Consider the following 20,451-nt stretch of genomic DNA (forward strand, 5'->3'; position numbering starts at 1 on the left):
CTACTTGGAGTTTACAGCCTTGCATGAAATACAGTTCTCATGTCAGCTCTTCCTTCATTGAATTCTGTCTTATCAGGTAGCGTTTTGCCCCTTTCTCTGCTGAGCTCCATTTATAATAGTTTCTGATTCCCTTACTAAAACATTTAGCATAATTACGCAGTAGCTGATCGTGAACTTTGCTATTTTTGTTTTATACTTCATGGCTTTACTTACAAAAATGAAAGCCTGGGCGCCACTTTGCCCGGTCCTTTTTGCTAGATTTCCATTCTACTCTGTTATTTTTGCCTTTTGACCTATACATCCTTATGAAACATTTTTGGTTAATTTTGCTTTTTGACCCATACCATCCATATGAAAGATTTTGACTTTTGATGTAACCTGAAAACCACCAAACTTTTGGCCTTTAATTTGAGCGACCAGCTGTTGAGGTTTTTTAAAAGCCCACCTGCTCACACGCATTTATTCGGCTTCCCTGGTTCACAGGTGTTAAGATTGAAGGTATGAGGATATCTCGGTTAGATCCTTCCTTCTTTTATCTTTTTTCAGCGATGCTTCTCTTTGGCAGAGCTGAGCCACACGTGGTATTCTTTCTCTCGTCTTATCTTCCGTAGCACAATCTACAGTACGTGTTCGTAGACACATGTTCACGGTTGATAAGATACTTAACCAGGGACAGCTTTTCATTTCTTGATTGTGACAGCAGTGGTGAGGATATATGTAAATAATTACGCTGATTTCTTTTTTATTATAGATTCTTCCATCCTTTCTTTAAAAGATTACAGTTGGGAAGTTGTGCAAGTGAAAAAGTGCTGTTATATAAAATCCTTGCTTTTCTGCTATTTTTGTACATTTTACATGCATGCAACTGTAAATGCATCGAACTAAATTCGCTGTTTCAGCCACATGATTATCATTATTATTATGTATATAATGTAAATACTTTTCTCTAAAACAACTTTATGAGTTCTGGGATTGACATTTTTCTTTCAGAGAAATATTGATCGATATATCAATTACTCTAATAAGCTTAGGAACATGCAATTTATTCGTTAAGAACGCCGATTATTATTATTATTATTATTATTATTATTATTATTATTATTATTATGAGCCTTGTGTATGTGCTGAAAAATAAGAGCAGTAATGTGGTTTTCCATCTCGGATGCGACCCACATTATTATCACTAATGCCTTAAATCCGCTGATAGTAGCTTGGACATCGTTCAAATTTTAATATATATATATATATATATATATATATATATATATATATATATATATATATATATATATATGTATGTATATATGTATGTATGTATGTATGTATGTATGTATGTATGTATGTATGTATGTATGTATGTGCAATGTCAATGCTATCTGGCAGCCGAAACCAAAGATATCTTGGCTGTATGACTATAATTGTAAGGTCATTTTTGTACGTCTTAGTTAATGATGTACAGTACACTTGGACGCAGTTTCTTCCCTTTCTTGATTTTTCTTTGTTTCTGTTGGACATAGCTTGCTGTGTCTTGTGTGCATCCTTGAACGAATTCTGTTCTTGTTTATTTGCGTCTTTTTTTCGTTTGTGTTTGATATCTGCTTTACACTCAGATCCTGACGTTATATCCAATTTTCCTTCAGTGCTTTTGTTCCCCGTATGCAAAACATTTTATATTTTGCGTCTCACCTGATGATTCTCATGGATCCCTTCTGTCTAATTTTTCTTATATATCTTTCGTTCAGATATTAAATAAGACTCCGCTTCTTCTCACAGCTATAATTTCTTCTCGAAAAATTTGTTTCGTCTTTCCATAGTTACTATACATAAGGACTTGTCTTACAGTTAGTTGCAAAATTTGTGGTTGTTATATGGTTGTGGCCTAATATGTAATTTACACCACTTGTAGAGAACAACCACACATGCAGACTCTTTTGGCCTCTTCCTAGCACATAGGACCAATTTTCATATGACTAAATTGGTGCCGGAAATAAGGAAGTGACAGTGGGCTCCGTAAATACCGCTTGTCGGCGATTGCTAAACATGCCAGCCAGTCCCTCCCATCTCTAGTACTCTCTCCTCTGTCTTCTTTATCCGGTTCTTGCAGTCCTTCCTCTTCTTATGGTTATGGAGGATCTCACGGAGAGCAGAAAAACTTGCACAGAAGTAAGGAGTCCCTATATCACTAATAAAAACCAGTATTTTCCCGTTTTACTCCTAACAGCTTCTGTAGATTAAACTGTAGCCAGACTGACCTCGCCCGAGCTTCCTTGGACACTGACCGTGAGACTTGGCAATTGCTTTATCTAGACCAGAATCTCTGCCCACTACCTCTTCTTCTCCAATTCTGATTCTTTTTAGGAATAATACCAAATTGGTAGAGAAGTTCTGGGCTGAATCCTGCTGTTTACTGGTCACTTCCAGTTCCCTGCAATTTTTAGGATGATGTACTTAGTTGATAGAATAAAACACTGAGCTGCCTGGCTTCGTCGCTGTTAATTCATACATTATCATTTTTAATGACTTGAAAAATGGCATGAAACGCAGTGACCTTGAGGTTCCTATAGTTAGGGCATAAAAAGTTACTTTCCTTCCTTTTGAACAGTAAGTTCGGTGTTCTAATTACCGAAGACCTTTCAGAAGGAATGCAAAGGAGGATGAGGGCAGCCATATAAGGGACTACTCTACCCTCCTTTCAACCAGTGAATGGTACATTAGTTCTCCTTCCACGTTCAAAATGGTGCCCCCCATCCTCTAATGTCCCAAGGATTTTGGGGTTCTGAAACTCAATCCACCTACCAGAATATTTTGTTTGGTGGTTCCCTAGCTAGACAAATTCATTTTGATTTGCTGGACAGGGCAATCTGTGTCCTGCTTTGGAGGCTGTGATTTTTTTTTTTTTTTTAGTGTAAGTTACCTTCCTCTACTGCTTCAAGACCACAGCTTCCCTTTGGTCAAGCTTTCCCTTCTTCCAGATCATCACAGTTCTGTTATAAAATGGTTCTGGCAATAACAGTCTTTGGCTACGGTTGGACTGGTTTCCAGCCCTTAACACCTCTCCCAGTTGAAAAATTTCTTCATTAATGTCTGACATTAGGTGTTTTTGGTGATGACTGCAAAAAATGTATCCAGTGCATAAAAAAGCGGACTGGAAAATGGGTCATATTCTGTAACTGGTGCTGCGTGAGTACCTCTCTGCTATCAATAACTTTTCCCGGTTGGCTGATATTTTCATCTTGAGGGTGTTTAACACCTGTCAGTTTTGACCACAGTTGGGTACAAGTCAGCTTTGGTCCCAGTCTTGTGTTCTGAGAATACCCCTTACTTGTCAGATTTAAATATCTTCGTTGCCACAGCTTTGAGATTAGGGGTACTAATGACCTGCTCCTCCAAATTGGGAGGTGACTTTTGTTTGGAACAGTTGGATAAGAGCCCCTAAAGTCCATAGCAGAGACTTATCTAGGTATCGAGATGGTGATTCTATTAGATTATGCCTCTACCAAGAAGCCAGCCTGATTGGATCCAAAATCTAGAAGTCTGTGTGGTTTTTGTGCCTTTGATTTCATGGGCAAGATCCACATCCCAGGAACGCAGTATGTCAAAACAAACTTCTACCAGCATTTCATAAGACTGAAGATGCCCGCATGTAGTCTATCTAGACTGTTAAGGGATATGTCAAGGAAATAAAACACTTGATGTAGGTATATGTGTCCCCGCAGTCAGAGTGGCCTTTATCAGAGACCAACCACCAAAACAGAATCTCATTTTGATTCCAAGAAGTCATTTATGGAATATATCAGTGTTGTGCTTCATCTTGGCAATGTCATTTGGAGGACACTTCCTTTGCCTGCTTTGCTGCATAACCCATTTATTGCCATCTCTCTCACCCTGGTGTTAACTCAAAGTTGTCGTCTGGTCGTGTGGCAATTTAGTCTTTTGCTACACCAGACTCTTGTCCATCTTTCTAACAACTGGCTGTCTGCACATGAGTTCTTTCTTACATACTGTACAGTGCACTCTTTACTGCTCTTTTTGCACAATGAGAAAGATAGAGGAATTATGAAAAGTTTATTTTAATGTTTTTTTTTATCATACTACCCTTGTACACAAGGTTCTATCTTCTCTACCCCAGTATATGGTTTTAATTTCCTCAACGAAAATATCTAAGGGATGGGGCCGCGTCCCTCTGAATTGCCAGACAGGGCTAAAAGTGGTATCGATTTGGATGTCTGTTTTTTTTTTTTTTTTTTTGGCCATTATCAGCTAGTTTAAAGCATGTACTAAACGCAAATGTTAGTGTTAGGAAGCATTAAGATTGTTTCAAAAATTTTTAATTCTCTCTCTCTCTCTCTCTCTCTCTCTCTCTCTCTCTCTCTCTCTCTCTCTCTCTCTCTCTCTCTCTCTTGCATAGTTTTCTTTATTTGATTTATATATTACCATTCGCTTCCATATTTACAGCTGAATCAATAACGCCCATAGTCTAATAAGTGACTGAAGCTAATTCATAACAACCATTGTCCATTAAACTCATCTTCGTATTCGAAAGGAAACGAGCGAACGAGATTTGAGGTAGGACACAAACCTGATTCTGTTAGGAGTTATTTTGACATTTTTATCCACATTTAAACCGTGCAATTTTTTCATAACACGAAATACATTTCACTACAAACGGAATCTTAGTATAATACTGAGTCTAAATCTTTAGCATTTTGGTGTGACCGTCAAGTGTCGTCAAACTTATGTACATACACGAGACATTTTTCAATTTTGGGTGAAGCTTGTAGTCTTTCCGGTCTCTCATACATGACTGAGATCATTTTTTGTGTAGATTTTTGAGAAATGTTATTTTTTCAAGAATAGGTCCAGTACCTATCATAGCCTAGAAGGAAGAACTATGACCAACCGGCATACCAAATCCACCGGGCCTCCAGTTCAAATCCATTCAGCACCAGTTCGTGACACCAGCACCACCACCATCACTGCTACGGTAATTTTGTCTTTCACCACTTGGCATCTACTGTGGGGCTGCCACAAAGGTCTGATTGCCACTGTCACTATTTCCACCTCAACATCACCTTCTGTAGTCGATATTTGTTGTAGATTAATTCGTTTGCGTGTGCGATCAGTGTCATATGCTGCACTCTAGTGAACGCGTGCTTTTGAGTCCTCTTACCAAAGCTTTGCTTCTTCCACTGTCTTGAGTTCCGTCTGGTTCCTGTTGATAAATATCCTCTCATTCTGTTTACATTCATGTATTTCCTTCATCTGAATACATCGTTACATTTACGTATCATTAATTTTAGAAGGTGTATACCCTCATTAAACTTTTCCACATTCACATGTGTGAAATTTGTTTTGTACTCACTCTTTGACTGTCTGTCCTCTATCTCAAAGCGTGTTCACTTGCACTATTGTTAATCCAGATTAATCAGTGTTCAGTCTCTATAAATGCCAGTCATCACCAGTCACAATCACACCAGATGACCTCCCAGAACCTCACAACACCCGCGTTCAGACTTCCCCACATTGCAAATCCCATCCACACGCCACCATATTCCATTTGCTTAAACGCCACGAGATCAAAGGCCCTGAAGCACCCCTTTCTCAGGGTGGCGTCGCCGGACTGGGGCAGACCAAGTCCGATCAGGCGCGGAAGGTGAAGTCTCAAGCCAAGAAGAAAGACGCGGCTAAAGGAGGGTGAGGGCTCCAGGGGGATCCTCCCCTTTCCTCGTTTGTCATTTTGTTGAAACTTTTTTTTCACAATGAGGGTCGTAAGTCCACAATCTTTGTATCCATTCCCCAGGAGGCAGTCGTCTGTAGAGCTTAACAATAATTAATTTTCATGGCAGTGAGCTTTCATGATGATGTATATACTTTTGAATCACTATTGGTGTACAAATACTCATATATTTGTTGTTTAATTTTTAAAGACAATTAGTATGTGATTTTATATTTTTCTTCGCATTGATTTGTTATTTCGCGCCATATGGAATTTTGTACTTCAAGATACTGCATAATCTTTTTTCATTGACTTTTGTTCAGATGAATTGGCGAAACACTCTTTCGTAAATGAATGTACGTAGATTCGTGGAATTACGACACCTTTTAGCTTGATTAATTTGTAATATTATTTTGTAATTATATGTTATAATGACAAATTGAGCATCGAGGGGCTTTTCATTTTGACGCCCCATTTCCATCAGAAGCAGCGACGATGGTGACGAGGAGGGGCGCGCCAAAGGGAAGCTGATCTCGAAATTCTTCGCAACCGAGCTGCGACAGAAGAGGAAACTCATGGGTCATCTCGGGGCCCCAGGCAAAGAGGAAATCTACTGTGACAAGGATCGAGCTGCCGCTGTTGCCATGGGAGACCAGGACATCAAGACTTCCCTCAAGGTAGATGCCTGCAGCCATGTTGGTTTCCCCATTGAATTTTCAGTTGATAATGGATAGTGTTTCTGTAATCGCTCCTTTTAATGTAATGTGATGTTATGATGTAATACAGTAAAATTATAGCAGTTTTACCGAATTCTTTGAATAATTTATAAACGTGTATTTCTACAATCCCTGTTATATCTTATTGATTCTTATAAATTGTGAGATCTTTTATGTAAACTGCTTATGCTAAGAACTTGCCAAGTGAAGCATATTTATTGGTAATTTTTTGTTAAACTTGGTCACTCGACTATGACCGATGTATTCATTAAAATATGTAATGATTTAAAAACAAAAGACAAACACAATTGTACGGTGTATCTGAGATAAAAATTGACTAAAACTGTATTTAATAGCCTCCATAATTCAATGAATTGCAAGAAAACTTTTTGGTATATTAAAAAAAGAAAAAGCTTAATCTAAAGCATATTTTGAAAAAATCTTGAGCTAAAGCATCATTTTATAAAGCTCTCTTTTTTGCACGTAATCTTTCCGTTGTTTTACCTTTCAGCAAATCATTTTACTGTTGCATCTCAGATCTCGGTAAGATCCTGCCAAGTTCCTCCGCCATTTGATTCGTCTTGCCTTCGATCTTCCCCCCAAAAAATCCTTTCAGAAAAGAGAAAATATCTGTTCTTCTATATCTGTGTAAATCTGGACTTTTCCCCTCTCTGATCCGCAAACACTGGGACGGAAATTCTTTCACTAATGTTGGTGTTATTCTTTGACATTTTCGTTCATTATCATTCAGGAGACAGAATGGTAAACCTTTTTTACTGACTATCGAAGTTACGGCTTTGCCATAGTCAGTAGTAATTGAAATTATAAGTAGTTGTTGCAGTCTGTGTTTAGTTCGACACAAATGTAGCCGTATGTTAAGACCAAAATTGCTTTTCGTAATTAAAAAGTGAATGGATAACACGCGAGTTGTCTCCAAAACTTATTTTTCATTCCTAGAATCGCATTTCCAACACAGCACGCTGTATGGGAAGCTATATATATATATATATATATATATATATATATATATATATATATATATATATATATATATATATATATATATATATATATATATATATATATATATATATATATATATATATATATATATATATATATTATATGTGTATGTATGTATATATATATAGTAGTTTTCCATGCATATTTTTTAATCAAATTAATTTTACAGTTTTTATCATTATTGAAATTTATGACTGACTAAATCATCTCTTGTTTAGATCAACTACGAACCATATATTGTCATATCCTTGTACATTATTAAGACTTCTCAGGTGGCAATATTCTAATCCTTATTGTCAAGGGGATACTTTGTTTATCTAACTTTTTTATATTATGCGGAATTGAACGAAAGCTTTTCCTGAGAGTTTTACATCTGATTATCTTGCTTCAAGCTACAAAATCACAAAAGTGAACAACTTTTACTAGCTTTAGTGCAACTGTTTTTTAAAATTTATCTTATTCAGCTTCTTGCACCACTTGCAATGTTTCTTGTATATGCTTTTGCTAAACTAGTTATATTGAAGCTCTTCGGTGTCATCTTGTTTACATAACTGAAGGATAATGATTCTAATCCTTATCCTATATCGCTGTATATGAGATGGGTAGTACGTCATCATATATGACTTCGGTGACGGTATCGATAAACTCATCGCCAGGTATCAAGTGGAAGACAAATCTTGCCATATATTAATTCTATCGTAAATATACTGCAAGTACCTCGTTGTGAGAGCCATGCATTATACAGAAATAGTCAAGTAACAGTTTTTTGTTATATACCATACTTCATTGCCCTGGGTTTCCAGTGTGAGGGTAAGGGGACACAGCTGGTAATTTAGTTTGTAAGAAGGCCAAGGCATCATGGTGTGAGGTAAAGAAGATAGTAACGATTATTCACGCATAATACATAGCAGAAAGTTTGAAACAGCACACCCTTATGGGATATTTTCCATTCGTGTTTTTATTAGCCTTTTAAACTTTATTGAAGCCATGAAAACTTTACAAGGCTTTTCCTTTGTTGAAGGACAAGCTCACAGACATTATGAATTTTGTTTTTAATATAGTTGTTGCTATAACTTTAAAGGATATTTTTTTACTGAGTAAATTAACTGGGTCCAGAAATACTGAATTAGCTAGGGTTATTTTTTCTGTCAATAATGATTCATCTTTGTTCCTATGAAACATACAAAACTTCGTCTTATATATGAGTTTTTTTTAAATGGAAGCTGAGTCGGTCATTTTGACTGTGACAAAGTGATCATGGTGAGTGCTTCTCACCTTGCTGATCTCTCCCATTTTTTTTTTTTTTTTTTTGCCTCAGCTAAATTACCGTGTAGTGCTAACTTTGGATTTCTGAGACTTGGTCTTTCACCCTAGATGATATTTTGTTGGTTGTATTGTGTTTGTGTACATGTTCTGTTCCTCACCTGTTCCTGAGTTTGTGGCTGTGGCCAGGTGCTGGTCAGTCTCGATGAGATGTCCTGGGTGTGTATTTGGTAGTCATGTCCATATTTGTTTTGTGTCCATTGCAAAGGGTGGGGTTGCCATGAAATTGAGGGACTGTTGGCTGTACATTGGCGTTAGTTTGGTCCATAGTGGAGTAGGATTAAGAAGGCACCATCTGCTTTATTAGTGAGTAATACACCTCCCTTCACTCTGAAAAGCTATTGAGCTGCCTTACCTGTAGGTGCTGCCACCCCTGCCACTAAGTCCAGTTCTCAATGGTCTCCCCCTGCCTGGCAGCCCAGGGTGAAACTGTCAGGACTGGCCAGTTATCCTCTCATATCTCCTTCTCTGATGTCTCTGTGATACGTTAGTGAGCATCCGTCACATGTTCATCTAGCAGTCTCTGGGTGTCACTGCCACACACCCTGCTGTGATGGATTCTCTGAAGTCCATTTTTGACCCCCAAGAGTTGCTGAAAGCTTTCTGGCTATCCTTTGAAATGGTGATATTACCATCAGCTGCTGCGACAATTTTGGTTCCTCCAAGATGCTTGCCTCGACTGTATCCTTGGAAAGGAAGTTACAAGGTTGTAGGTGTTTATACGTCACTGAGGCATCTTACAATGCATAGATGGCTGTTCTTTAATGAAAAAAAATGTGATTGTTCCATACCTGATCAAAGCTGGAGCTGCTCAGGTGTTGATACATTACTATTTAACCTATAATAAAATGTCAAAAAATTGACAAATAACTACGATCAGCTAACTACTGAATTATCAGTTGTACCATACTATTACTAGGCTTGCGCCAATTAATACTACTCGCTACATGTGCATTAAGTGTGTTAAACTGTGAGATGCTGAGAAGGTACTAAGTTGGTATTAATGGAAACTATCACAGCCACAAGTTGAGTTTGTGTGGATGGTGAATGTCACACCCTGTCTTAGAAAGGGTGATGGGGGTGTTGTCACTGGCCTCCAGGTAAGCTGGTTTTAACCTGTCGACTTAGACCCAGTCCTTGTGGCAATACAGTTGTATTTTGAATATTTTTTCTTTCCATTCAAGAATGGGGTAGTGGCTGCTGTATGAAAGCGTGAGAGACAGTGTGTGGGCATTGTTCCATAACAGAACTTGTTCGCGTGTTTCGGTGATTCAGGGCATGTTTTCATCTCACTTTTATGTATCTATATGTATAGCTGGTGATTCTTGACGATTGCTTGGAGTCTCTCTAACTTGCTCTTGGTGAAGAAGAATGCTCCTGACACACAGATTAGTTTGCCAAATATTAGTTCAGCAGGATAAGCACTGAGCTCGCCTTTTGGGGAGGTGCCTGGGCTGAGGAGTATCTAGGGTAGGTGTGACTTTTAGTGCAGCTTTGAAGGATCAGTGAGCTCTTTACGCCAGGCCATTCGTGGTTCTTTGGTTGGTAGGGCATACCCGTGGCCAGGGGTTTATGTAAGAACCACGCTAGTCTACCAGGTCGCTCTAAGAGGTCACCAGTGTAAAGATACACAAGGTCCCTAGAGTCAGCTGATTTATTCTCGGGGTTGTAGTTACAAGTAGTTTAGTCTTTTGTTTCACTGAGACCCAACTTCAAGCGATGCCCTTGACACATAAGCACGAATTTAAGCCTCTCTGGGATCGAACCTGTTAGTTGACCCTGTGTTCATCAGTGAAACTTGGCACTTACAAAGTCTTGAAAACTTTACTAAACTGTCAATTTTACAAACACTGAATATTATCTACCCCTTTTGAAACAGTGAAAGATTTACTTGGGACATTACTGATGTATTGCACTCTGCAGGAATTGTGATAACGTTTATTATGGCTCATGTGTCTCTAAAACGTTCATTTGATTCCAACATAATCTTTATTTTGTATAATTTCCTGTTGGGTTTAATCTTCTCTGTAAATTAATTTTTAATTTGTTTATTGAACAAATTTATATCATTTGTCATTGGGAGTAAAGACTGTTCTCCCTTTCCCATTTGAAATGGCGTCTTCCAGTGTTCTGCTCCCTCAACCATTTTTTTCCTATCTGCTGATGACCATTTTCGTTTTACCACTTCTTCAGTCCATACTTTTGCCGATAATTCATGCCCTCTATTTTGCACCTCCCACCCGTCCCGTGTTCTTAGCTTCGAACTGCTTTTCCCTCATCTATTACTTCTGATCTGGAGAGCATAATCTGTTAAGAGATTCTAGGAGTTAGTCTACTTTAAATAGCCAAGAAAGTTCTACTTGTTTTTCTTTGTAATCTCACATCATCTAATTCTAGTGTTTTCCTTTATGAAAGTTGAACTTAAATTAGCATGCTGAATAGTCACATACTTCTTATTTCAAATCTGCACCTTAATATTAGGTATTCTGTTTCCTAGTTCTACGTTCTTGCCTTCTTTTCAGTCACTCTCCAGTTACGGAAGATATTTATTGGCTTTAATCATACCAGTTTGGTATATTGTTAAACAACCTGCCCTTTTTGTCTAGATCCTCTTTCTCTGCAAGGTGTTCTCTTATAGCTCTTGAGTGTAGGTGTTATTTCTGCTATTATTCCATCGAGATGAGCCAGAGCTTTCTTCTCTCAGACGATCTTGTACAGGACGACGTTTCTTCGCTGCTTCCATTTCATTCGATTTTTATGTTGTCGGTGCCGTGTGCCATTTCGTTCTTTAGTATCTATTCTTCCAAGAGGCTTCCTTGCTTCCCCTGCGGTTTGGCCTCAATCCACTTTCTCCATTAGGATGGTTAAGGATAATATCATAAATGCTGTAATTTAGGTTTGCATTTTGTGAGGGCAAGTTGCAATATTTATGTCGGAACTAAATTAATTTAAAGATTGCAATTCATTCTGCAGAACATGTTGAACACATTTTCTGGTGTTATTCGCAAATCACTGACAGTGCATGGAATGTTAACCAATACCTTTGATGTTTCATTTTCACCGTTTCATATTACCTGTTTATTTATTTATTTATTTTTTTGCTTAATGAAACATTACCTCAGGTCATTTATTGTTGAATTATTTATTTTACTGGGCTTTATGAAGAAGCTAGCGGAATGTTTGCACTGACACTCACGCACATTTACCTACACACGCGCACTCAGCGCACTCACTTAACGAATATGACATGTAATGTTGCATTTCGCGTACACGCTCGCGACCTACTACACAAAAACAAAACATAACAACTGACGAGTGTCTGACGTTGGCGAGAAGCAATGTTTAAAAATTGCTCCCGATTCTCAACTCGGAAACGGTCATGTCTCCAACGCAGAAATCCCACATCACTCACTAACCACTATGCATTGATTGCAGGCACATTGTGAGATGCACACGTGAAATCACATACATGAGCATCATGAGCGTACTAAAATGTACACATTTACACGTGTGTATAAACTAATTGGATATTGAAATATGAGTGTTATTAAACATCAGCAAACGTCTTCAGTCTTTACTTGTTACGGCTGGATTTCATGTATTTTTCTTGCTCCAGGATTTCCATCAGATTAAAAGATATTTTGAAATGTTGGTGTTTTTTAATTGTTCAATTTAGTATACACTTTATTCTTTTTACAGTTTAATCAATATGTTCCCAGTCTTGCTTTATGCAAACGATTCTTCGTGCTTAGATTTCCCCCAACGTGGTTAGTATTTTAGTGTTTTTGTTTACTGTACAGTATCTGCTGTTTGATAAGCATTGTTTAAATTAATCCCTTGAGTATCTGTAATGTTTGGTGCAAATTTTTTTAGCATAGTTGCATCACGTAATGTTATGAAGTACGAGTATGTTGGTATTTAAAACTTAATGTCTCATAACATCTTTAGAGTTTTAAGTATATTATACGGCAGTTTGCCCCCAGGTTATTTTGTTATTCAGTGGATGTGTTTATGTTATTTTATATGAATATTAAATCTTTTATTAAGCAGGTACGTGGTTCGTGTATGAAATCATTACAGAGAACGTAAGTCTTTTTAATCTGCTTGTTCAAGGGGGGACTGCCTTAGCTGTGTGACACTGACTGTCGTGAGTATATCTAGGATTATACGTCATGTAGGATTTATCTCTCTCTCTCTCTCTCTCTCTCTCTCTCTCTCTCTCTCTCTCTCTCTCTCTCTCTCTCTCTCGTAGGGAACATTTCGTGCTGAAACCTAATTTCCGAGTTTGCGTGAAGGTAATTATTGCCTCTTATTTTTATTTTCTTTACTATTGATATATTGTTTTTTTTTTTTTAAGAAAACAAAAACTTTCAGGCGTTGTTGCTTTCTGGACAGGTAAATTATTGTTATTAAGAAAGAGTGATACCTTTTCATTCTTCCTCATTTACCTCCACTGTTTTATTTTATTTTTTTTTTTGTTCAATTCAGAACCCTTTCGTCTGTATGAAGAATCTGAGCACACTGATTGCGCTTCAGAGAAGGACAGAATGTAAGGTTATGTTATTCATAATGTTTGTACGTAGACTTTAGCAATCGTTTCCACTTAATTATTTTTCACTCGTTCTATTTAAGATTTCACTAATATAATTTAAATATAAGGAGTCCACACCTACCCTCACAGCATTCGACCCTCATCATTCAAACCATCAGCCATCATCAGCTTTATTTTTAGGGCAGTCTGATTATTGGCTAAGATAATTAGTCAGTGCATGAAAAATCTACTTGTTTTGTTTTTTCTTTGTTTGTTCAAAATTATACATATAAGAAGAAAGACATTCTCTAAAAAATTAACTTCAAAGGAAATGATTTGGTAAGGCATTTAGAATGTAAGAACATGGTAATTTTAAAATTTAAGGATAATAGATTAGATAGTTGTAAGTTAATTTTATGATTTCGTTTATCTTTTATTTTTTAAGTTTTTTTTTTTAGATTGGAAAGAAAACAAGCGACTTACTGATATTTTTTTTTTTTCTGAAAGACGTGTTGGGAGCTGAGCGAAGGCAATTTTGTCTAGAGGTTTTGGGTTGCAGTAAAAACTCATGTTTTGTTTAGCCATGGATTCTACGCCAATTTTTACTCCATTTTTTCCTGTGGTGTTGCGTTGATTCGAGGAACATCACTAACAAAAGCAAGACTGTGTATTTTGAAGTTGCCGGGACAAGAATCCTTTTAAGGTCGTCCTTATCACATTTTGTGGCTGGGTTCGGAATCTACTCTCGGCCGGGCGAATCCCAAAATATTGACCTTGATAGGAAGGGGTTCAGATTCAGCAATGATCATAGGCTCCGTATCTGAATTCTCTTCTAGATATATAAAGTCGCCGTGTAGGAAAGAAACTAAAATTTAATGCATTGTCCTGTATCCTAAACTTCCTTTATACATAAGTAATTCTGTATGTGCTAAAATTGTAATCCATAGGTTTAACTATGGCAATAGCAAAAACATACACACATATATATGTGCATATGTATGTGTATATATATATATATATATATATATATATATATATATATATATATATATATATATACATACTGTATACATACATACAAACAATATATCTCACTCCAAAACGAAAACCCAGGCATTCTGTATATACTGCTCTAAAACGAAAACCCAATGCTTTTTCTTATTTGTGCGACGATACCATGCTAAATTTAAAAAAAAGGAAACTATTGCTTATAAAAGAAATGTAACTTAATTGCAATGTATGTTCATGTATGTGTTTTCTATAAATGTTTTGTCGAAACTGCTCGTGTATGTTCAACATTTATGTATGTGCGGATGTCATTGAAGAATGTGGTGTCCTGTCGTCTGCATGTTGTGTGTGCCCAATAGCACTTTAAATTTACTGTTTGTCTCTTGTTGTGTGTGTTTTGTCGTGTGTTTGTGTGCCATTGTATGAAGACAAATTTACCAACGTTGTTGAACAATAACTATTTTTCGTTTTTATGCCGTATGCTCAAAATCTGGAGATATAATGAAAATTTGGAAATAAGTTCTGAATTCCGGAAAACCGCCTTCCTAATTGTTCAACAACGAAGTGCTGTTCTGTGCCTTTCAGCTCTCTCATATTAAAGATGTTTAATCACTTTTCGTCCATATGTAACTTGGCTTCTTAAAAGCTTCTTGCATTGAAGATAAATGAATTAGTTCGTAGCACTTGTAATTAAATAACGAAGTGAATAACCCCGTTTCAGTATTCTTTAAAAACGCATAGATTTTAGATCCTCTATTGCATTTAAATAAAGCAGAATGTATTCGACTGTCTAAAACCAAACTTAAACCTCTTATCCATTTTGTGACCAAGTGTCCAACACTGACCAAAGGGAAGAAGAATTGTCGGGCAACGAATACCTTTTTGAATCTGTGATCTGACGCGCCAGATTCTCAAAGCGACAACGCCGACGTTCTCCTTCCCATCCCCTTGTATATATACACTTAGTCCTGTGGGTTTTTTGTGAGTAATCTAATGCCACATGTAGGTGAAGAGGAAAAAGGAAAGGAAAACAGTTCAGCCAGAGGATACCAACTCTTCAGTTCATATGACCGAAGCCCTGCGAGCCATCAGTAAAGGGAACGTGGAAACTGCTCTCTCTTGTGCAGAGAAGGTGAGTTTTAATTCAAGTCTGTTTTTAGTTGTTAATTTATCTCATATATTCGTCCACTCGTAAATAAAAATTACTTTTACAAGCATAATCTTTAAGGGTTCGAAATTTGTTTTGTTCAAGTTTCACCTTGTCAATTGTTTTTCTGTTAGCTCAGGAGTTCTTCAGTCACTTTACTTTTCACCGCTCCGTATTACTCTCAGTAACTTCAGCAAGTTTGTGCACGTTCGAATAAAAAACTGACTTCCAAAGCAACTGATTTTTGTCTTACTTTAGTGCTCATTTGTGACAATCCTGGAATCTTTAAGAAATTTTGACTTCTCGAATATCCAAAGGTTCTACCATTATCATACCTTCCCCTCACTGCTTCACCATCTTGGGAATTGTCCAAATCCGCTTCACTTCTCAGTCAATTTTACAATTATTGTGCGTTATTCGGATTATCGTCTGCCGGCATTAACAAATTTAGTTTTTTTTTTTTATTTCTGTTCAAGTTTTTTAAGCAATTTTCTTTATTTCTGTTTTTCCAAATAACGCGCAGATTAAGCTAAAGTGTTTGGCGTGTCCCTGTTTTGAAATACTGACGTCTAAGATTAGGTATATCTTGTAAACGACCTCAAATTCTTGGTATCTTAACTACTGGAATTCACTAGTAGTTTGTTGAGATCATATTTTCTGAATGTCTGTAGCCACTTGATACTCAGTAGCACCTTTTCATTAAGTATGCCTATAATATTTATTTATGTTTAATTAAATGTGAATTCCCAGAGAATTTTACAGTTTTACTTGCTTTTCTCAATAGCGTACTTTATCCTTTTAGGTCTGGTTTGCATAAAGTTTACTTTAATTGGTCGTCATCATCCAGTGATGCTGTAGGTGACCTTGCATTCATGGGAGCTACCTGAGTCATTTTTAAACAGGAACTTACAGTCATTTATTCAAGTCGTTGGGCATTGCAACTGAACTATATTACTGTGATTTCTCTCGACTTTACAAAATATGTATACTTTTTCTTCTTTTATTTTCTCTTCTAATAATAGGCAGTAGAAGGATGTCAAGATCCTGGCCCGCTTGTAGTTAGAGGCCGTTGTCACTTGCTCTTGGGGCACCTGCAGCAAGCCTTGGAGGATGCCAGAACAGCCCTGAAGGCAGATCCAACACTTGTGAAAGGTAACATGATAGATGATATGCTTTACAAGTAACTTCTGATCTTCATCATCTCGGCACGTTGTAAATGGGCGTTTGTATATATGAATATATAAATTTGAACACTATGTATGCTTTAAAATGTGCAGCATACATTTAACTAGAAATAGTACTTGTCTTGATAATGTATGTGTTGCAAAAAAATACACGATTGGTGCAACGCATTCCTGCACGTTTGTCCTAAAATTTAGTAAAATTCCAAGTTGATAGTCTCTGAAGTGAATGCTTAAAACTCGTGTAGTAAAATATTGCAAGATATGCCCAGTTTTCTCTACGGTTGCGCAACACCCACCTGCATTGCAGATGAGGAATCTTCCTGTTACTCGGTTTGATAACTTTCCCTCCAACACAAAGCTGTGGAGTTTTTTCCTGCCTTTAGTCATCCTTGACTCCCGTAACCTCGCTTTCCAGACACTGATCTGTCGACTTCTTCGGGATTAAATCCCATTTTCCCTTTGCCCATGCTTTGGCTTCCTTAAGGCATGGGCTACATAAATATATAGGGTTAGATACTTTCGTCCAAGAAGAATTATGTAGATAATTATTGGGGATGATTTCCAAGCCCCCGGGTTTATGGAAACCAAAGCAAATATAGGGTATAATTGAAACAGACTTCAGACCTCTTAGAATGTCCTAATTCTCTTATTTTTTCTTTTTTGAATTCTAGCTGTGTTAGTTCAAGCGGAGGCCCTCTATGGAATGGGGGAGTTTGAAAGGTCTCTCGTCCTCTTCCACCGGGGGGCGCGCAAGCGCCCTGACCTCACAGCTTTCAAGAGAGGTGTCCATAAGGCTAGGGAAGCCATCATCAACGCAATCGGAGGTGGGGCAGACGACCTTTCTCATTTAATCGCATATTTGTATTTTAGAAAGATACACAATTAATTGAAATCATATGCTCAATGTCACATGATATAAACTAACGACAGTAAAGAAATGAATATAGGATGTATATTTTAAAAAGCTTTAAACATATATCCGAAGTTTTGAAAAGAGCTCTTGTCAAGTTGGTTGGCATGTGAAAATGCTATTAACGAGACTTTCCTCACACGTGTTACGAGGTGAGCACACTGGTCTGAGAACTATCTTGATTTTGACGAGTGGAAAAAGGTCTCCGGTTCATTGCAGTATTTCTCTGCGGTAGACCGCTTTCGTTAACTAATGTCTCTGTGAACCTAGAATTTTTCTTTTCCGCAATGAAATAGTAATCTGGTTCTTGTAACTGTATATCTTAACGGTAATCTGAACAATATTTTATTTTCTTAGATGTTGATATGTTATATTTTTCTGAAAAAATTTAAATATATATTTTCTTGTGAGTTTGGTCGAGTGTTTTCACTACGTCACTCAGCCCAGTTTGCTACTTTAACAATAATGAATTAAAATTCTAGATGAGTTGAGCCTTCCAGTTAAAGCTTTATTGACGGTGTAGATTAAATGTACTCATCACCTGCGTGATGAGTTTAATAGATTTTTTTTTATATAAAAACTTAAGGCTATTGGAACAAATCTCTCTGTTGGAGTGAGTCAGATTTGCAGTAACATTTCTGAAGTATTTCAGAGATGTTGGTAAGACATTTTAGGATTCATGCATGACTGAAATTCACTCTTGAAAGGTATTACACTGATATGTCCAATTTTGGTGGAAGCAGTGTGGGGCCTAATATGTGACCTCCAATTTCCTCTTTCTCTCAACTTACTCCAGCTCTGGTTTCCTCTTTCCGCAATTTCCCCTTTCTCCAGTTTCTTCCAGAAGTTTCTTTCACCTCTGTTACACTCTTCCTCAGTTTCTTGTACCTCCATTTTCGTTTATCACTAGTTCACTTTTCCTTACCTTTCCTTCTCCTACATTTAGTCAAGATTCAATTTTCTCTCTCCAGTTTCCGCTTCCCTAGTTTTCTCGTCTTACACCTTTCATATCCCCAAGTTTCTTCTACTTTCAGTTTCTTCTTTCTCTAGTTTCCTCTAGTTTCAGTTTCCTCTTTCTCTAGTTTCCTCTAGTTTCAGTTTCCTCTTTCCCTAGTTTCTTCAACTTTCAATAATTTCTTTCTCTAGTTTCTTCAACTTTCAATAATTTCTTTCCATAGTTTCTCTGCTTTCAATTTCCTCTTTCTCTAGTTTTCTCTGCTTTCAATTTCCTCTTTCCCTAGTTTCTTCAACTTTCAATTTCCTTTTCCCTAGTTTCTTCAACTTTTCAATTTCTTTCCCTAGTTTCCTCTACTTTCAATTTCCTCTTTTCTAGTTTCCTCTGCTTTCAATTTCCTCTTGTTTCCTAGTTTCTTCAACTCTTAATCTTTCCCTAGTTTCTTCAACTTTCAGTAATTTCTTTCCCTAGTTTCCTCTGCTTTCAATTTCCTCTTTCTCTAGTTTCCTCTGCTTTCAATTTCCTCTTTCCCTAGTTTCTTCAACTGTCAATAATTTCTTTCTCTAGTTTCTTCAACTTTCAATAATTTCTTTCCATAGTTTCCTCTGCTTTCAATTTCCTCTTTCTCTAGTTTCCTCTGCTTTCAATTTCCTCTTTCCCTAGTTTCTTCAACTCTCAATAATTTCTTTCCCTAGTTTCTTCAACTTTCAATAATTTCTTTCCCTAGTTTTCTCTGCTTTCAATTTCCTCTTTCTCTAGTTTCCTCTGCTTTCAATTTCCTCTTCCCATAGTTTCCTCTGCTTTCAATTTCCTCTTTCCCTAGTCTCCTGTAGTTTCAATTTCCTCTTCCTAGTTTCCTCTACTTTCAATTTCCTCTTTCTTAAGTTTCCTCTGCTTTCAATTTCCTCTTTCCCTAGTTTCCTCTAGTTTCAATTTCCTCTTTCCTGTATTTTCAATTTCCTCTTCCTAGTTTCCTCTGCTTTCAATTTCCTCTTTCTTTAGTTTCTTCTGCTTTCAATTTCTTCTTTCCCTAGTTTACTCTAGTTTCAATGTCCTCTTCCTAGTTTCCTCTACCTTCAATTTCCTCTTTCCCTTGTTTCCTCTGCTTTCAATTTCCTCTTTCCCTTGTTTCCTCTGCTTTCAATTTCCTCTTTCCCTTGTTTCCTCTGCTTTCAATTTCCTCTTTCCCTTGTTTCCTCTGCTTTCAATTTCCTCTGCCTTCAATTTCCTCTTTCCCTAGTTTCCTGTAGTTTCAATTTCCTCTTCCTATTTTCCTCTACTTTCAATTTCCTCTTTCCCTAGTTTCCTCTGCTTTCAATTTCCTCTTTCCCTAGTTTTCTCTGCTTTCAATTTCTTCTTTCCCTAGTTTAATGTAGTTTCAATTTCCTCTTCCTATTTTCCTCTACTTTCAATTTCCTCTTTCCATAGTTTCCTCTGCTTTCAATTTCCTCTTGTCTTAGTTCCTTCTACTTTCAGTTTCGTGTTTCCTTAGTTTCTTCTACTTTCAGTTTCCTCTTTCCCTAGTTTCCATTGCTTTCAATTTCCTCTTTCCCCAGTTTCATTTACCTCCAGTTTCCTCTGTATCCATTCTCCTCTTTCTTTGGTTGACTCGTCATCCAATTTGCTCTTCCCAAGTTTCCTCTAATCCATTTCGCTTTCCCAGCAGTTTCCTCTGCTTTCTGTTTATCTTCGTCCCCCAGTTTCCAGTTCACTCTGCCTCCAGATTCCTCTCCCCTCCCTCCCCCAGTTTCCTATGCCTTATGTTTCTTCCCCCTAACAGACACCGCATATTCCTACTACTTATTTCACTAATATTTCGTCTCTCTTTCCCATGAAAGCATATTCCAGAGAATTCAGTAGTTTGACAATTTTTCTTTAACTTGGTCTTATTTTTCGCTGTTTTGTCGAAGTGAAATATGTAAAATTCTCTACTTTCAT

The 20,451-nt window shown here is 37.1% G+C and overlaps 1 protein-coding gene across 1 annotated transcript in view; it reads left to right on the top strand.

Moving 5' to 3' along the window:
* LOC136838935 (outer dynein arm-docking complex subunit 4) overlaps positions 1 to 20,451 on the top strand; it is a 41,821-nt gene that overhangs the window by 12,983 nt on the left and 8,387 nt on the right. The window contains exons 4-6 of the mRNA XM_067104629.1: positions 15,324 to 15,449; positions 16,487 to 16,616; positions 17,320 to 17,472. Coding sequence (XP_066960730.1) covers positions 15,324 to 15,449; positions 16,487 to 16,616; positions 17,320 to 17,472 — 409 coding nt within the window. The remainder of the gene's footprint in view (positions 1 to 15,323; positions 15,450 to 16,486; positions 16,617 to 17,319; positions 17,473 to 20,451) is intronic.

The sequence above is a fragment of the Macrobrachium rosenbergii genome, chromosome 5, assembly GCF_040412425.1.
Source record: "Macrobrachium rosenbergii isolate ZJJX-2024 chromosome 5, ASM4041242v1, whole genome shotgun sequence".
NCBI lineage: Eukaryota > Metazoa > Arthropoda > Malacostraca > Decapoda > Palaemonidae > Macrobrachium > Macrobrachium rosenbergii.